Here is a 20,376-nt window from a genome sequence, read left to right as displayed (position 1 = left end):
TGTAATTCACATGAGAAAGAGACGGAGATATCAGGGATGCAAGTTGGGGTGCCTTATAAGGATCCGACGGCGAGTGGTTAATCTGCCTCTACCATCAGCCCTTCTAGTCAACGTAAAATTATTGGATAACAAAATAGAATAGCTACAATCACGAATATCCTACCACCGGAACATAACAAAATGCAATATCTTATGATTTACCGAGTCGTGGCTGAACGACGACATAAATTACATACAGCTGGCATGGTTTATGCTGCATCGGCAAGATAGAACAGCCGCCTCTGGTATGACAAGGGGTGGCGATCTGTTTATATTTGTAAATAACAGCTGGTGCACCAAATCTAATATAAAGGGAGTCTTGAGGTTTTGCTCGCCTGAGGTAGATTATCTCATGATAAGCTGTAGGCCACACTATTTACCAAGATAATTTTCATCTATATTTTTCGTAACTATCTATTTACCCCCACAAATCGATGCTGGCACTAAGACCGCCCTCAAGGAGCTGTATAAGGCCATAAGCAAACAGGAAAATGCTCATCCAGAGGCGGAGCTTCCTAGTGGCCGGGTGTCACACCCTGATCTGTTTTACTTGTCTTTGTGCTTGTCTCCACTTCCAGGTGTCGCCCATCTTCCCATTATCCCCGGTGTATTTATACCTGTGTTCTTTGTTTGTCTGTTGTCAGTTCGTCTTGTCTTGTCAGGTCTTACCAGAGTTCTTGACTCTGACCTGATTACGAACCTCTGCCTGCCCTCGACCTGCCCTTTGCCTGCCCCGTGTTTCTAATAAATCTTCTGAGAACTGTACTATCTACCTCCCATGTCCACATCTGGGTCATATCCTGAGTCGTAATACTGATGACTTTAATGCAGGGAAACTTAAACTTAAATGCCTAATTTCTAACAGCATGTTAAATGTGCAACCAGAGGAAAAAAACTCTATAGCACCTTTACTCAACACACACAGAGGCGTACAAAGCTCTCCCTCACCATCCATTTGGCAAATCTGACCATAATTATATCCTCCTGATTCCGGCTTACAAGCTAAATTAAAGCAGGAAGTACCCGTGTCTCAGTCCATTAAAAGGTGGTCAGATGAAGCAGATGCTAAACTACAGGACTGTTTTGCTAGCACAGACTGGAATATGTTCCGGGATTCTTCCGATGGCATTGAGGAGTACACCACATCAGTCACTGGCTTCATCAATAAGTGCATCGATGACGTCGTCACACAGTGACTGTAAGCACATACCCCAACCAGAAGCCATGGATTACAGGCAACATCTGCACTTAGCTAAAGGGTAGAGCTGCCGCTTTCAAGGAGCGGGATTCTAACCCAGAAGCTTATAAGAAATACCGCTATGCATTCCAACGAACCATCAAATAGGCAAAGCGTCAATACAGGACTAAGATCGAATCGTACTACACCGGCTCCGATGCTTGTCAGATGTGGAAGGGCTTGCAAACTATTACAGACGACAAAGGGAAGCACAGCCGAGAGCTGCCCAGTGACACGAGCCTACCAGATGACTTAAATAACTTTTATTTATATTTATTATGAATACCCATTAGCTGCTGACAAGGCAGCAGCTACTCTTCCTGGGGTCCAGCAAAATTAAGACAATTTATACAATTTTAAAAACACTACAATACATTCACAGACTTTGTGCCCTCAGGCCTCTAATCCACCACTACTCCATATATACAGTACAAAATCCATGCGTACATGTGTGCATAGTGCTTATGCTATCGTGTGTGTGTGTGTGTGTGTATGCATGTGTCTGTGCCTATGTTTGTCATGCTTCACAGTCTCCGCTGTTCAATTCAGTGTTTTTTATCTGTTTTTTAAATCAAATTTTACTGCTTGCATGAGACTTGATGTGGAATAGAGTTCCATGACCTGCCTTGTTGACAGTGCTGTCAAGAAGGATGAGCAGCACCTTATCATGGACAGACCTCTCTCCATCTTCGCTGCTGTTGTATCAATATGTTTTGACCATGACAGTTTACAATCCAGGGTAACTCCGAGCAGTTTAGTAACCTCAACTTGCTCAATTTCCATATTATTTATTACAAGATTCAGTTGAGGTTTAGGGTTTAGTGAATAATTTGTCCCAAATATGATGCTTTTAGTTTTAGAAATATTTAGCACTAACTTATTCCTTGCCACCCACTCTGAAACTAACTGCAACTCTTTGTTAAGTGTTGCAGTAATTTCAGTCGCTGTGGTAGCTGACATGTATAGTGTTGAGTCGTCCGCATAGATAGACACTCTGGCTTTTCTCAAAGCCAGTGGCATTTCATTAGTAAAGATTGAAAAAAGTAATGGGCCTAGACAGCTGCCTTGGGAAATGTTTGATTCTACCTGGATTATGTTGGAGAGGCTTCCAATAATGAACACCCTCTGTGTTTTATTAGACAGGTAACTCTTTATCAACAATATAGCAGGGGGTGCTCGCTTCGAGGCAAGTAACACTGAAACACGCATGAGCGCATCAGCTGTTCCGGACGACTGTGTGATCACGCTATCCGCAGCCGATGTGAGTAAGATCTTTAAACAGGTATGGTGGAAAAATTACAAGATTATGTTATAATACTGTCATTGCATCAAATGGTTATTTTATGCAACAGAATAGAGGGTTCTTATAACTCTATTGTGTCTGTGTGACCTGAAATATTAAAGTTTACTTGTTTTGAAGAAATGTAAAAGTCTCTCCTTTTGGTTACAATAATTCCACAACACAGGTCAACATTCACAAGGCCGAAGGGCCAGAAGGATTACCAGGACGTGTACTCCGAGCATGCGTTGACCAACTGGCAAGTGTCTTCACTGACATTTTCAACCTCTCCCTGTCTGAGTCTGTAATACCAACATGTTTCATGCAGACCACCATAGTCCCTGTGCCCAAGAATACTAAGGTAACCTGCCTAAATGACTACTGACCCGTAGCACTCACATCTGTAGCCATGAAATGCCTTGAAAGGATGGTCATGACTCACGTCAACACCATTATCCCAGAAAACTCTAGACCCAGTCCAATTTGTGTACCGCCCCAACAGATCCACAGATGATGCCATTTCTATTGCACTCCACACTGCCCTTTCACACCTGGAGAAAAGGAACGCCGATGTGAGAATGCTGTTCATTGGCCACTGCTCAGCGTTCAACACCATAGTACCCACAAAGCTCATCACTAAGCTTAGGACCCTGGGACTAAACACCTCCCTCTGCATCTGGATCCTGGACTTCCTGACTGGGCACCCCCAGGTGGTAAGGGTGTGTAACAACACATCCGCTGATCCTCAACACAGGGGCCCCTCAGGGGTGCGTGCTCAGTCCCCTCCTGTATTCCCTGTTCAATCATGACTGCACAATCAGGCACGACTTCAGCACCATCATTAAGTTTACAGATGACACAACAGTGGTAGGCCTGATCACCGACAACAACGAGACAGCCTATGGGGAGGAGGTCATAGACCTGACCGTGTGGTTCCAGGGACAACAACCTCTCCCTCAACATGATCAAGACAAAATAGATGATTGTGGATTACAGGAAAGGAGTACATAGCACGCCCCAATTCTCATCGACGGGGCAATAGTTCCTTGGCATCCACATCACCAACAAACTAACATGGTCCATACACCCCAAGACAGTCGTAAAGAGGGAACGACAAAGCCTCTTCCCCCTCAGGAGACTGAAATGATTTGGCATGGGTCCTCAGATCTTCAAAAGGTTCTACAGCTGCACCATCGAGAGCATCCTGACTGGTTGCATCACTGCCTGGTATGGCAACTGCTCTGCCACCGACCGCAAGGCACTACAGAGGGTAGTGCCTACGGCCCAGTACATCACTGGGGCCAATCTTCCTGTCATCCAGAACCTCTATACCAGGCGATGTCAAAGGAAGGCCCTGAAAATGATCAAAGACTCCAGTCCGCCAAGTCATAGACTGTTCTCTCTGCTACCGCGCGGCAAGCGGTACTGGAGCACCAAGTCTAGGTCCAAAAGACTTCTTATCAGCTTCTACCCCCAATCCATAAGACTCTTGAACAGCTAATCAAATGGCTACCCAGACTTTTTGCACTGTCCCCCCCTATTTTTACGCTGCTGCTACTCTCTTTTTATTATCTATTCATAGTCATTTTAACTCTAGCCTCGCTACTTTTATTTTACCTGCTTTTTAATTTGTTATTTTTATTTTTCACAAAAACATTTTTTGAGGTGACTCACGGATGAAGTAAGGTGAGGAGAGAGAGAGAGAGAGAGAGAGAGAGAGAGAGAGCGAGCGAGAGAGAGAGAGAATATTGTGAAACTCATAACCATGCACAGTCCACCCTAGCTGCACCATATCCAGTGTGCCTTTACAACCCAGGAAGAAGTAGTGTACTCTGGCGCATATTCATTCTAAACTAAAGTAAAAACTTGGTATTGTTTTTTTATCACCTGGACCAGTAAAGCAGTTTTTGAAAACCATCACAGATTTTAAGGTACGTTACACACATGTCTTGTTTGGGATGATTACTTTGTTAACGCATTCAGGTTTTTTACATTTTGAATGACATTTACTGTGTTTATTATTGTTGGCCCAAAATTAGAAATTAGAAATAGACTTTGAACCATCCAATTCGATAGGATCCACATATCACAACATCCTATTTTATGGCGGTTTGCTTTAGCTTGCGAGAATAGATGCACAACAAGCAACAAGTGACAACTTCTCAGGGTCTGTTCAACACTGCTCAACATTACAGAACGTTCAGAATGTATCATGTTTATTTACTATGCTTATTATTATAGACTTCTGTTCAACACTGTTCAACGTTACAGAATGTTCAGAATGTATCATGTTTATTTAATATGCTTATTATTATAGACTTCTGTTCAACACTGCTCAACGTTACAGAATGTTCAGAATGTATCATGTTTATTTACTATGCTTATTATTATAGACTTCTGTTCAACACTGCTCAACATTACAGAACGTTCAGAATGTATCATGTTTATTTACTATGCTTATTATTATAGACTTCTGTTCAACACTGCTCAACATTACAGAACGTTCAGAATGTATCATGTTTATTTACTATGCTTATTATTATAGACTTCTGTTCAACACTGCTCAACATTACAGAACGTTCAGAATGTATCATGTTTATTTAATATGCTTATTATTATAGACTTCTGTTCAACACTGCTCAATGTTACAGAATGTTCAGAATGTATCATGTTTATTTAATATGCTTATTATTATAGACTTCTGTTCAACACTGCTCAACATTACAGAACGTTCAGAATGTATCATGTTTATTTACTATCCTTATTATTATAGACTTCTGTTCAACACTGCTCAATGTTACAGAATGTTCAGAATGTATCATGTTTATTTAATATGCTTATTATTATAGACTTCTGTTCAACACTGTTCAATGTTACAGAATGTTCAGAATGTATCATGTTTATTTACTATCCTTATTATTATAGACTTCTGTTCAACACTGTTCAACGTTACAGAACGTTCAGAATGTATCATGTTTATTGAACAGACATTCATCACAGGCTCTACCATTCTTTCTGGTAAAGCTTAAATTTAAGGGGTCCTTATTATAGTGTAATTTAATGTGTAGTTACACTAACAATTATTATAGTTAACTGTAACAACTAATAGTTAGTGTAATAACAACATGTAACTGGAAGTAATTGCGGTCTGTAATTACAGAGGTGTAACAATGAATGCTTGTTACCACGCTTGTTACAACTGGGCAGGTTTCCACTAAATTCACCAACTTAGTGTTTCACTCTTCTCAGCGGCATACAGTAACAACTGTCACAAAGGTTGTGATCTCTCATGGATGTGTGTCTGAGAGATTACAGCCTATGGTCAATAGGCTCTAATTATTTAGCTTTGATGTTAACTGTTCAAACTATATCTCCACTCAGTGTTGTTGCTAGCACTTGTCCCCAAAATAAAGTGTTCCATCTGGGTTAACTTGGTTGAGCTGGTAAAAACAGATCAGTAAGTCAACCTCACTGACTGGGATCTAATATCATCCCAGATGTGGAAAAATACATTATTTCAAAGCATAGTACATGAGCAACTACAACACTGAGCTAATGAGGAGCGATTTCGCCTGGCATTCAACATGTGCACACTCATCAGGACACTGTTGTTCAGAGGAGCTAGCCAACAACACAGCTAGCTTACACAATCCCTTCAAACTGAAGCTGGAAAGACTGCAAACTAGCTGACATTTTTTTGTACATATCCATAAAAATTTTGCCAGCTGATTCATGATTTCAACTGGCTGAGAAATGCTGCCTCCCTGTATGTCTGTCTCATCCCAACACAGTTATTACTATGGGACAGCTGGAGACCGAATTTGAATATTGAAATAATGTCAGAGAGACAGACAGCAAGGTTTATACAAATCTCCACTGTTGCAAACTAAACGTTAGTATAAAATAAATGTGAGATAATGTCTTGATGCTTTTTATAGTGGAGATCAAGTTTATAAATTGCTTGGCTGGGCTGATGAGACAGTGGATTGCGCAGTCAGATGGAGCAGAGTAAATATGCATGTTAATGTCATAGATTTAGCCGGTGGTTACTTGTGGAATGTACACCGGCTGGAATGTGGTTTTAACCAATCAGCATTCAGGATTAGACCCACCTGTTGTATAATTATAATGAATGTGTACTTATACAGTAAATTACCCATCGTGACAACCTGGCCCTCATTTTAAAGGTGCAATATGCAGAAATCGCTCCTCCATTTCCTGGTTGCTGAAATGTCAGTTTATGTGACAAAACAGGCAATGCATAAAGTAGAGAATAATCGTACCATCTAAACTGCTGTGAGATATCTCTGCAAATAACCAAAAATATTGTATTATCTGTTTGAATCTTGTGTACAAAACCGAAAGTAAAAGACTAAAAAATAAAACTTAAGAACGGGAAGTAAAGAAATAGGGAACATAGGACATATCTTCTGCTTCTGAGACTAGAATGACAGATTAATAACTCACATGAACTCAAACGTGAATTTGGTAGGGTCGTCCAAAAAGTTACATATTGTAGCTTTAAAGCTTCTGGAAGTTTCACTTTATTTCACAATAAGGTACAGAAATTAAGTAAAACTTACAGAAGCTTTAAAATGAGGGGCCAGGTTGTCAGGATGGGTAATGTACTGTATAAGTACACATTCATTACAAGTAAGTACCCCTCAAGATACACATGCTTTTAACTAGCTATGCAGATATTAAATGTACTCTGTGCTGTTTATCCTCTCACTTGGATTGCGAATCCAGAACCTTTAAAATGAGAGCCAGGTTGTCAGGATGGGTTGTGTACTGTATACGTATACATATACATTAATTATAACTAAGTACCCCTCAAGAAACACTTTATTTTAACTAGCTAAATCCTGTGTAACAACTAGTAATTACATTGTACTTAGGAAAACATTTAATGTACTATGCTTTGAAATAGTGTGTATTTTCCTAATCTGGGATGAGCAAATTAACCCAGATGGTACACTTTATTTTGGTTGCAAGTGCTAACAATAACGTTGAGTGGAAATATATTTTAAACAGTGCACATTCATGGGTAAGTAATTAGAGCCTATTGAGCATAATCGTGCAGATAGCCAGTGCAATCACGAGGGGTCTCAGACTTCATGACTGTTGTTACTAAATCGGATGCAGCTGAGAAGAGACAAAAGACTAAGTTGATGAATTTAGTGGAAACCTGCCCATTTGTAACAAGCCTTTGTAATTACAGACGGCAATGACTACCAGTTACATCTTGTTATTACAGTGTAACTATTGGTTGCTACAGTTAACTGCAATACTTGTTACAGTGTAATTACACATGTAATTAGACTTTAATATGGACCCCTTAAAATGAAGTGTTACCGTATTTTTTTTAAATCTGCTCTGGTTATTGAATATTCTACCACAGGCCAGAATGTGTCGCAGCTGGCCACGACCTGGAGACCCATGAGGTGGCACACAATTGGCCCAGCGTCGTCCGGGTTCGGGAAGGGTTTGATCGGGAGGTTCTTGTCCCATCATGCTCTAGCAGCTCCTTGTGGCGGGCCGGGCGCACGCTGACTCATGTCGCCAGTTGTACGGTTTTTCCTCCAACACATTGGTGCTGCTGGCATCCGGGTTAAGCGGGCCGGTGTTAAGGAGCGCAGTTTGGCGGGTCATGTTTCGGAGGACGCATGACCCGACCTTCGCCTCTCCTGAGCTCGTTGGGGAGTTGCAGAGATGAGACAAGATCATATTTGGATTGCAATTGGATAACATGAAATTGGGGAGAAAAAGGGGGTGAAAAAAAATAAACATTTGTATATTCTACAGCTGGTATGATGGGCGAAAGTAACCTAAATCCATGTGTGTGTGTTTGTCCTGAGAAGCTTTTTGCTAAATGTTATTCGAACCCAGGTTGTCAGACAAGTGTGAAATCTTTACTTGCCTCTATAAATCAATTTGTGTCATCCTAAAACTCTGAAATTATGAAATAGCCTACCTGACTAACACCTTCCAGGTGACAGGTAGAGCTACCTCCTGACTTGCAAAATCACCCACTATTGACTATTGCATTCCATCCAATTTCATTAGTCTCATATAATTAAGAATTAGAACAATTGAATAGGATCTCTATGACTAGTTCAACCAAATGTTACACAGGATGGACACTGGACAGAGATTGACATTATTGCGTCAAGCTGCTGTGGTCATTTCATTGTTTATTGTTCACAAGAACTCCAAGCTCGGTAAATTCCCTTTTTTCTCAAAGGCCCTTTCGTTTCTCTATTTTCTTTCTCTCTGTATTTCACTGATAGTCTACACCTGTTGTTTCAACGTGGTCTCAGAACATTTCGTATTATTCTGTAAGTAAATCTGAGACATTCCATTTAGTGTGATATGTTACTTTTCTTATGGTATTTTAATTTGTGGATGTCCATCATCCATTTCTTAGAATATGTTATGATTTACAATTAATATGTTATGTTACAAATTACAATTCGTACAATATGTTACGAATTAGTAATTAGCGCAATATGTTACGAATTTAAAAAATTTATGATATGTTACTAATTTTAATTTGTTGTGGCTAACGTCAGCTGGGTGGCTAGGTGGCTAACACTAGCTAGGCTAGGGGTTAGGGGTTAAGGCTAGGGTTAGGAGTTAGGTTAAATGGTTAAATGGTTACGGTTAGGGTTATGTGGAAGGGTTAGCTAACACGCTAAGCAATCGCAAAGTAGCTAAAAAGTAGTAAGTAGTTGAAAAGCTGCTAATTAGCTAAAATCCTAAAGTTGTCTGTGATGAGATTTGAACATGCAACCTTTGGATTGCTTGATGTTCATGTTACACGCCTTCAAATCCACTCCGACCAACAACCCTACTATAATTTTTACCTTAAGTAACCTATCTTATGCAACCATACCAAACATAACTTATCATCCTAAATTGAGTGTCCCGGATTTACATGTAGTATATTACGTATAGTCTATGAGACCACTCTGGTTGTTTATTTAGCATGTGACGAATACATTTGATTTGATTTGTATGAGGAAATGAGTATGTATGTTCCCTCTCCTAAGAAGACCAATGTTGCATTATTGCCAGGTTTTATCAATATTGATACAGTACAAATCAATATTCCAACAGTGCCTGTTTCCCAGTAAGAGGACAATAATATGACACCTGACTTCCCCATTCAGGTGCCAAAATGGTGAACTGCTGTGGATTGGTAACTGTCAAGAATGAACCAGGTACTGTTTGAAAGCAGAAATTATTGTTTACTTCCATGTCTGTGTGGATTTTCATTCTCCCAGGCATGAGCTCTCATCAGTATCTTGTTTATCATCTCTCCATCCATCGCTCCCTCTCTCAGTGCCTCTGAAGAGTATTGCTGTGGAGGTGAGTGTCCAGGGGCATGTAGCCACTGTGAGCTCCACTCTGCAGTATGAGAACCAGGAGGAGAGCCCTCTGGAGGCCATCTTTGTTTTCCCTCTGCCAGGAGAGGCTGCTGTCTGCAGGTTCAGCGCCAAGATAGGACAGACTGAGGTGGTGGCTGAGGTTCAGGAGAAACAGAAGGTGAGGGGAGATGACAAGTCAACAATGAGACAAAAGCAACAATGCAGATCCACAAAAGTATAATTTGTTGCAGGATTCATAGTTACATAGTCACTACACAGGTTTAAGAACAACTTGGTGTAAAGTCTTACTGTGGGCAACTATACCCAATTTGTTAACCAAGCAGTCTATGACTTGCGGAGCTTCAAGAATCAGTATTATCCTTTTGACAGCTCTCATATCACTATTGTCTCAGGCTGATGATGCGTCCTTGTGTTCCTCTGTCCCCCTCTCAGGCGCGGGAGCAGTATGATGATTTGTTGAGCTCGGGCCAGCAGGCCTTCCTATTGGAGGAGAGTGATGAGAGCCCGGATGTGTTCAAGCTGAGTGTAGGTAGTCTGCCTCCAGGGGAGAAGGCCTCTGTCAGCCTGGACTATGTGACAGAGCTGGCTGTACAGGCTGACGATGGCCTAAGGCTCTGCCTTCCAGCTGTGCTCAACCCCCGCTATCAACCCCAGGGTAAGCACATGGACCCCTGTATGGAGAGACATAAACCACTAATACATCATAGTGCAGTGTAAAACCTTGTGGGCAGCAGTGCGACCAGGAACCAGCAGCTGGTCCCATAGGGTGGTGGTCTTCAGTCTTGCTCTTGAAGACCCACAGGGAGTGGTGCAGGCTTTATTTCCAGTCCAGCTTAAACACATCTGATTGACGTGTTGTTGAGTTGAAAGGTGGAAGTGCTGGGCTAGAACAAAAACATGCTAATTTGTGGGTCGCTCTCTCCTCTCTATCCTTCTTTCTTCTCTGTCTCTCTCCCTCCCTGACCCCATCTCTCTCTAAGGGTCAGACAGTGGTAGTGGTGGCAGTGCCCTGGTGTCCTCGGTGCCTGCTGGTTCTGTGCCCTACAGTCTGTCCCTCAGTGCCCGTGTGTCGTCCCCTCATCCCATCTGTAGAGTAGAGTCCAACTGTCCCCTGGACCCACTCAACTACCTCAACACAGAGAAAACCCAAGCCACGGTACCTTGTGTGTGTGTGTGTTCATATGCATGTTTAAGTGTCTTTATTTTATATACAGTCAAATCAAATCGTATTGGTCACTTACACATGGTTAGCAGCTGTTAATGCGAGTATAGCGAAATGCTTATGCTTCCAGTTCCGGCAGTGAAGTAATTATTTAACAAGTAATCTAACAATTCCCCAACAACTACCTAATACACACAAATCTAAAGGGGTGAATGAGAATATGTACAGTTGAAGTTGGAAGTTTACATACACCTTAGCCAAATACATTTAAACTCAGTTTTTTACAATTCCTGACATTTAATCCTAGTAAAAATTCCCTGTCTTAGGTCAGTTAAGATCACCACTTTATTTTAAGAATGTGAAATTTCAGAATAATAGTAGAGTGATTTTGTCACGATCATCGTAGTGAGGAGACCAAAGCGCAGCGTGATGTGAATACATCTTTTTAATGAAAGATGAAAAAACACGAAGTACACTAAACAAACAAACAGAATAACAAGAGACAGTGACCGCTATCAAAACTGAGTGCAAACATGCAACATCACATAGACAATAACCCACAAAATACCCAAAGTAGATGGCTGCCTAAATATGGTTCCAAATCAGAGACAACGATAAACAGATGCCTCTAATTGAGAACCAATCTAGGCAACCATAGACATACATAAATACCTAGATGGTGAACAACCCCAGAAACCTATAAAACCAATAGACAGTACAAAAACACATATATCACCCATGTCACACCCTGACCTAACCAAAATATATAAAGAAAACAAAGAATATTCAGGTCAGGGCGTGACAGATTTATTTCAGCTTTTATTTCTTTCATCACATTCCAGTGAGTCAGAAGTTTACATACACTCAATTATTATTTGGTAGCATTGCCTTTAAATTGTTTCACTTGGGTCAAACGTTTCGGGTAGCCTTCCACCAGCTTCCCACAATAAGTTGGGTGAATTTTGGCCCATTCCTCCTGACAGAGCTGGTGTAACTGAGTCAGGTTTGTTGGCCTTCTTGCTCGCACACGCTTTTTCAGTTCTGCCCACAAATTTTCTTCAGGATTGAGGTCAGGGCTTTGTGATGGCCACTCCAATACCTTAAGCCATTTTGCCACAACTTTGGAAGTATGCTTGGGGTCATTGTCCATTTGGAATACCCATTTGCGACCAAGCTTTTCCTTATTGACTGATGTCTTGATGTTGCTTCAATATATCCGCATATTTTTCCTCCTCATGAAGCCATCTATTATGTGAAGTGCACTAGTCCCTCCTGCAGCAACGCACCCTCACAACATGATGCTGCCACCGCCGTGCTTCACGGTTGGGATGGTGTTCTTTGGCTTGCAAGCCTCCCCCTTTTTCCTCCAAACAATATGACTAAACAGTTCTATTTTTGTTTGATCAGACTCTAGGACATTTCTCCAAAAAGTACTATATTTGTCCCCATGTACAGTTGCAAACTGTAGTCTGGCTTTTTTATGTTGGTTTTGGAGCAGTGTCTTCTTCCTTGCTGAGCGGCCTTTCAGGTTATGTTGATACAGGACTCGTTTTACTGTGGTGTCGTGTCTTTGGCTATACCGGATTAACTGATATGACATGCTATTCTATAAAATCCTTTCTCTGTAATTAACATTACCTGATTGAGCTAATCATGTAAATGTAATTAACTAGAAAGCCGGGGCACCACGAAAGAGTGTTTATAGAGCTGTCATCTTCAGAATAAACTCTTAAAAACCTAGTAATATTTTACATCAAGAGCAGTCAATTTTAATCTGCCTCATCTGAAAGTTGTAAATTCTTGGTTATCTTCACGAACCCTGGCTAACAAGTTGAATCAGCAATACAAAATTGGGTTTAATTATTTATTTACTAAATACCTAACTAATCACACAGAATTACATATACACAGAATGCAAATTATGTCATACAGGAAACGTCACTGGTGGACGTAGCCGACATGACGGCTGGTTACACAAAGGAAAGGGGGTTGGGTTTGAGTGAAAGAGCGGGAAGACTGAGGAACAAAGGGAGAAGCTATACTATCGTAAATACAGTATCTTATGCATTCTAAATTACCACCCATTTGGAAAAGGGAAATGCAATAAATATTTACTCTGAGCTGCGTAGGTTGGTCGTAGATGCCTACCGTGTTGCCCAACAGAGATCTTGCAGTCCTCAGAAGAATGTCTCTGGTGGTAAATGCGATACGTTGTAGTATCGTCGTTGTGTGTTACACTGGATACGTCGTCCGTCCTTTCCTAGCCCACGTTTACAGCGGCCGCTGCTTACTCAACGGCTAGGAGGTATCACTTCTGTAGTGAATAAGAGTTCAAAGTTCTTACCATTCGCCACCAAAGCTCACGCTGAGGTTGGCTTAGTTCTGTAGTTATTATCTAAATCCTTCTGACATCGGACTAAATCCTAATGTACCGGACTGAATCCTAATCGGACTGAATCCTAATGTACAGGAGGTTACATTTTCGTAAAGGGCTTATATAGTGGAGGGAGAGAAGGTTGTGTTTCATAGTTTATAACCAATGTCTCTTCACAGGTGCAGGCCACTGATTGAGCAGAGCTCTAACCTTATGAAAACCCAAATCTCTCATTTGGAAACTAAAATTACATTAATCTTTTCACAAATAGTTTCATATTTAAACATTTAAATTGCACAACAATTCCATGTGAATCTGATAACTAGAATGTGTAGACTTTCCCAGATACAGTTTATGTCGTCCTGTCATCAGTCATAATGTCTCAGATGACAACCGAACTGACATCATATTCATTAAGTACCATATTTTCAACTGGTTCTATTACCGAAATATGGTTCCTCTCCCCTCACTTGTTGGATGTTCCCAGACTCTCAATATTTATCAAAGGCTATTCAAGAGTCCTTCAGTAGAGTCAGAGAGAGAGGGAAGGGAGAAAGGTATTTATGGGGGGGTCATAAACCTTACACACAGGCCAACGTCATGACAGAGGATATAGATACTTTTGTACCTGTTTCCTCCAGCATCTTCACAAGGTCCTTTGCTGCTGTTCTGGGATTGATTTGCACTTTTCGCACCAAAGTACGTTAATCTCTAGGTGACAGAACGCGTCTCCTTCCTAAGTGGTATGACGGCTGCGTGGTCCCATGGTGTTTATACTTGCATATTATTGTTTGTACAGATACCTTACTGGTACCTTCAGGCGTTTTGGAAATTGCTCCCAAGGATGAACCAGACTTGTGGAGGTCTACAATTTTTCTGATTTCTTCTGATTTTCCCATGATGTCAAGCAAAGAGACACTGAGTGTGAAGGGTGGCCTTGGAATGCATCGACAGGTACACCTCCAATTGACTCAAATGATGTCAGTTAGCCTATCAGAAGCTTCTAAAGCCATGACATCATTTTCTGGAATTTTCCAAGCTGTTTAAAGACACAGTCAACTTAGTGTATGTAAACTTCTGACCCACTGGAATTGTGATACAGTGAAATAATCTGTCTGTAAACAATTGTTGGGAAAATTACTTGTGTCATGCACAGAGTAGATGTCCTAACCGACTTGCCAAAACTATAGTTTGATAACAAGACATTTGTGGAGTTGTTGAAAAACAAGACTCCAACCTAAGTGTATGTAAACGTCCCACTTCCACTGTACATATAAGTATATGGATGAACGATGGCCGAGCGGCATAGACAAGGTGCAGTAGATGTTATAAAATACAGTTTAAACATGTGATATGAGTAATGTAAGATATGTACCAGCCCCAATCTACTTGGGACACACCTACTCATTCCAGCGTTTTTCTTTCTTTTTACTATTTTCTTTCTTTTTACTAGAATTATAGTGAAGACATCAAAACTATGAAATAACACATGGAATCATGTAGTATCCAATTTTTTATTTAAACAAATCTAAATATATTTGAGATTCTTCAAAGTAGCCACCCTTTGCCTTGATGACAGCTTTGCACACTCTTGGCATTCTCTCAACCAGCTTCATGAGGTAGTCACCTGGAATGCATTTCAATGATCAAATGTGCCTTGTTAAAAGTTCATTTATGGAAGTTCTTTCATGCGTTTGAGCCAATCAGTGGTGTTGTGACAAGGTAGGGCTGGTACATAGAAGAAATCCATAGTAAAATACTAAGTTCATATTATGTCAAGAACAGCTCAAATAAGCAAAGAGAAACAATAGTCCATTACTTTAAGACATGAAGGTCAGTCAATCTGGAACATTTCAAGAACTTTGAAAGTTTCTTCAAGTGCAGTCGCAAAAAACCATCAAGCGCTTTGATGAAACTGGCTCTCATGAGGACAGCCACAGGAAAGGAAGACCCAGAGTTACCTCTGCTGCAGACAATGAGTTCATTAGAGTTACCAGCCTCAGAAATTGCAGTCCAAATAAATGCTTCAGAGTTCAAGTAACAGACACATCTCAACATCAACTGTTCAGAAGAGACTGCGTGAATCAGGCCTTCATGGTCGAATTGCTGCAAATGAACCACTACTAAGGACACCAACAAGAAGAACAGACTTGCTTGGGCCAAGAAACACGAGCAATGGACATTAGACCGGTGGAAATCTGTCCTTTGGTCTGATGAGTCCAAATTGGAGATTTTTGGTTCCAACCGCTGTGTCTTTATGAGATTCAAAATAGGTGAACGGATGATCTCTACATGTACGGTTCCCACTGTGAAGCATGGAAGAGATGTGATGGTGTGGGAATGCTTTGCTGGTGACACTGTCGGTGATTTATTTAGAATTTAAGGCACAATTAACTAGCAGGTCTACCACAGAATTCTACAGCGATACGCCATCCCATCTGGTTTACACTTAGTGGAACTATTATTTGTTTATCAAAAGGACAACACCTCCAGGCTGTGTAAGGGCAATTTGACCAAGAAAGAGAGTGATTGAGTGCTGCATCAGATGACCTGGCCTCCACAATCACCCGACCTCAACCCATTTTAGATGGTTTGGAATGAGTTGGACCGCAGAGTGAAGGAAAAGCAGCCAACAAGCGCTCAGCATCTGTGGGATCTCCTTCAAGACTGTTGGAAAAGCATTCCAGGTGAAGCTGGTTGAGAGAATGCCAAGAGTGTGCAAAGCTGTCATTAAGGCAAAGGGTGACAACTTTGAAGAATGTATAATATAAAATATATTTTGAATTGTTTAACACTTTTTCCATATGTGTTATTTCATAGTTTTGATGTCTTCACTATTATTCTTGAATGTATAAATTAAGAAAAACCCCTTGAATGAGTAGGTGTGTCCAAACTTTTGACTGGCACTGTACGTACGTATGAATGTCTGTGTGTGCAGTATGTCTGTGTGTGTGCACTCTCACTAGCATCATGAACCATCAGAATCCTTCATAGTTGTTAAATTCCCTCTGACTGCTCTGTCTTCATGTGAATGTTGTTCTAACTGCAGGTCAGTCTGGCTGCAGGTCATCAGTTTGACCGGGACGTTGAGCTGTTGTTGTATTACCAAGACACCCATCAGCCTGCTGCTATAGTAGAGGCAGCACAGACTTCTGCCAAGCCAGGTGAGGGGGGGGTGGGTGTACTCTGTTCAATGAGTAGTCTAGTCTACTACCTTAATCCATGTTTACATAGTGGGACATGGTGAGACAGAAGATACAGTAGATGTAGAGATGGAGAAAGAAGAGAAAAGCTGTTGAACACTTCTCTCTCTCTGTCTGTCTCTCTTTATCGCTCACAGGCTCTCTGATGGGCGACCCAGTGGTCATGCTGAGCCTGTACCCAGAGTTCCCCAACGATGTGATGTCATCGATGACCTCACTCGGGGAATTCCTTTTTGTTGTGGATCGCTCTGGCAGCATGTCATGCCTCATGCACAATGGGTCTGGGGTTCAGGACCGCATTGGCAGTGCCAGGGTACACACACACACACACACACACACACACACACACACACACACACACACACACACACACACACAATGCCGGAACTAGTAAATGACCATCTCAATCTACACAGGATTCAACAAGAGATAGTTCAGAGTGAAATCCAGTACACAGTGGTTACGCTGTAGTCTTCCATCTTTAAGATTGTCCTATATGGTTTATTGAATAGTAAAAACACTTGATTTTCTCTCTTGCAGGATACTCTGCTGCTCTTGCTGAAAAGCCTGCCAATGGGCTGCTACTTCAACATAATCGGCTTTGGGTCCAGATATGAGTCCTTCTATCCGTGAGTGTTCTCTCCTTTCAACCCCAGTCTCAATCAATCAATCAAGTCAGTGTCTGAGGAGTTCCGTTTTTTACAAACACATTTAACTGTGTCATTCTAGGGTTTTATCATGTATGTTGTACCATGTTGTCCAAATCCAAAGATAATCATTGACAGTGTTTGACAGTTAATATTTACATATTTTATTTTATTTGACCTTTATTTAACTAGGCAAGTCAGTTAAGAACAAATTCTTATTTTCAATGACTGCCTAGGAACTGCCTTGTTCAGGGGCAGAACGATGAGCTAATAATTTGCAGCAGGTAGGGGTAGAGCCTTCACGGTGACTCTATTACCGCCACACCACCTGTCACGTGTCATGAAGGCAGTCAAATTCCACTTGACCGTTTAGTCACGGTAATTAGGCTTCTCCAAGCTCTGATGCTGCTGATGGTCATTAGTAACCTAGCAAACTTTCTAACTGCCTGGTACTCAGCACTCTATTGTCCCTCTAATCACTCTGACATCAATGCAAATGTCATCAAACACTGCATGAGAGCTCATGAGCTCATGTTGTGCAACATTTCTATAGGCTAGGCCTACTATATTTATTCATCAACTTTCCTAATATTAAGCACATTTCTCATGAAAATGAACCATGGGAAAAGTGTCCTCCATTCGCTGTTTATGTGCATAGTCCTCCATTTGCTATTGAAGTGCTATTTTCTCATGCCCCTGTTCTGAGACAGGGGCATGATAATGGTCCAAGCCAAAATAAATATCACTCATTTATTAAATGTAAAGACAACATTCAATTAAGAATAGTCTGATGGGTGACAATGTTAGAATATCACTTATGATTAAAAAAAAGGGAAAAAAATCCTTTATTTAACAAGGTTGGCCAGTTGAGAACAAGTTCTCATTTACAACTGCGACCTGGCCAAGATCAAGCAAAGCAGTGCGACAAGATCAAGCAAAGCAGTGAGACAAATTACAACGCAGAGTTACACAGGGAATAAATAAAGATACAGTCAATAACACAATAGATAAATCTGTATACAGTGTGTGCAAATGAAGTAAGGAGGTAAGGCAATAAATAGGCCATAGTGGCAAAGTAATTACAATTTAGCATTAACACTGGAGTGATAGATGTGCAGATGATGATGTGCAAGTAGATTGATGTATTATCAGTGGCAATTTTAGTATGTAAATCTTGGTGGGTCAAACAACAACAAAAAATGTTGATGCATGCCAGCAAAGCCACAACACAACACTAAAAAATACATTCATTGCACTATAACGGTGACAAATGGTGCCCACAAAATGTTAGGGCCTACATAAAGCTGTCCCAAAAGCAGAGCTTTCTTTTCAGCACCATGGAGTGAATCCTTACCACCGCTACACCTGGTTATCAGCGAGCCTTGTCTGGCAGCGAAACAGTTCATCAGCCACATTACTGCCTTTAAAAAACAAAAACATAGCTGATATGGCTGACTTGCTTAAACAAATGTGGTTTATACTAACAATTGAGATGTACAAACTATGGCATAAGGGAACGACGAATCGGATAAGAGGCAATCCAAGCTAGGTCGGACGTAGTCAAAATAACTATTTGTGCAGCGCTTTTGAAATGTACAGCAGCAGAATTCAGAAGTTGGGCCGTTCTTACAGTATTCTCCCTGTACACCAAGTCAGAACCGTAGGTTAAATAAAGGGGGCTTATAAGCAGACAATGAAAGCTCTTACAATATTCAACGATTACATTTCTTGAAAACAGGCTATAGGCTACATGAGGGGAAAAGGGACCAAATTATTAGAGTGAGGCACATGGTCTACTAACTGCTTACTACACAACACACATTTAGTATTACTCTCTTGGCTACAGTATACATATCTCCCTGGCATATTACATCATTTATGTAGCAGCATACAATACCTTTTTGGACTCACCTTATTGTGCTGTGCTCACTTGAACAGGAAGGTGGCGCGTCAATCCTTCTTGTGGGCTCTAGAAAGAGGCCCGAGTTCCCGACTTGGAATAACCGTTCAGTTATTTTTCCAGTCGGAGATAGTTTTTTCCCCAGAGTTCCCAGTTGTCTTGAACGAGGCAGAAGTCATGCTGGATTGACCACATGGCCAATGTATTAAAATTTTACCAATTGGATATCACACAAAATTGGAAGCCAGCAGCACCAATGTGTCAGGGGAAACATTGTTGAACTGACGACTGCAGTCAGCTCGCAGGCGCCCGGCACAAGGAGTCACTAGAGCACAAGGAGACAAGGAAGTCCCGGCCGGCCAAACCCTCCCCTAATCCGGACGACATGGGGCCAATTGTTCAACCCGTCCCATGGGTCTCCCGGTCACGGCCGGCTGTCACACAGCCTGAGGTCGAACCTGAGGCTGCAGTTGCGCCTCAGCCCTCATTGTTGAATTTGCGATTTCCAACTTGTTGTGTAATGTGTGTCCGATGAGCACCGATATGTTTTATCTATAATTTCTCATATGACAAGTGTTGTGATGTTGCTATCAGTAACATGCTATTTATCGAATAATTAACTGTAATTATTACTTGATTTTAAATTAATAAAGTAACAATTACCTCATTAGTAACCTGGGGCACCACAGGAAAAGTTTAACGAGTTACCGTTTCCCAAATTAACTCAAGAAAATCAGAATCTCGATATCATAGCATTTCCTCATATCAATGCCATTCTGAACATTCCATAATCGGTTATATCTGCAGGAACACTAATCTACATGATGACTCAGCAATACAGAGATTGGCTTAATTATTTATTGACTAACTAAATAATCACACAGAATTACATAAACACACACACAGGATAGATTATACATTGATTACCAACTAAATGTAATAAAAAGTCCCTCGTGGACTAACCCGATATGACGGCTTGTTACACAATGAAAAGGGGTGGGGAAAGAAAGAGCGGGAGAAGGGGAGACAAAGGAAGTTAACTATCGTACATGCAGTTGAATAATACGCTCATGTAAATATGGACATTTTGCACCCTAACAACCACTCATTCGGATTTAGAAATGCAATGTACATATTTACGCTT

The 20,376-nt window shown here is 41.0% G+C and overlaps 1 protein-coding gene across 1 annotated transcript in view; it reads left to right on the top strand.

Annotated features, from left to right (window-relative positions):
* The first annotated feature begins 4,374 nt into the window (after window positions 1-4,374).
* LOC139382311 (von Willebrand factor A domain-containing protein 5A-like) overlaps window positions 4,375-20,376 on the top strand; it is a 33,602-nt gene continuing 17,600 nt past the window's right edge. Inside the window, exons 1-8 of the mRNA XM_071126214.1 lie at window positions 4,375-4,486; window positions 9,728-9,778; window positions 9,901-10,103; window positions 10,379-10,601; window positions 10,927-11,102; window positions 16,532-16,646; window positions 16,823-16,998; window positions 17,226-17,314. Of these exons, the coding sequence (XP_070982315.1) occupies window positions 9,736-9,778; window positions 9,901-10,103; window positions 10,379-10,601; window positions 10,927-11,102; window positions 16,532-16,646; window positions 16,823-16,998; window positions 17,226-17,314 (1,025 nt within the window). The 5' untranslated portion in view covers window positions 4,375-4,486; window positions 9,728-9,735. The remainder of the gene's footprint in view (window positions 4,487-9,727; window positions 9,779-9,900; window positions 10,104-10,378; window positions 10,602-10,926; window positions 11,103-16,531; window positions 16,647-16,822; window positions 16,999-17,225; window positions 17,315-20,376) is intronic.

Source organism: Oncorhynchus clarkii, chromosome 24, assembly GCF_045791955.1.
Source record: "Oncorhynchus clarkii lewisi isolate Uvic-CL-2024 chromosome 24, UVic_Ocla_1.0, whole genome shotgun sequence".
NCBI classification, from domain to species: domain Eukaryota; kingdom Metazoa; phylum Chordata; class Actinopteri; order Salmoniformes; family Salmonidae; genus Oncorhynchus; species Oncorhynchus clarkii.
Note: the sequence above shows the minus strand (reverse complement) of the source record. Positions and strands in the feature narration are given on the sequence as shown.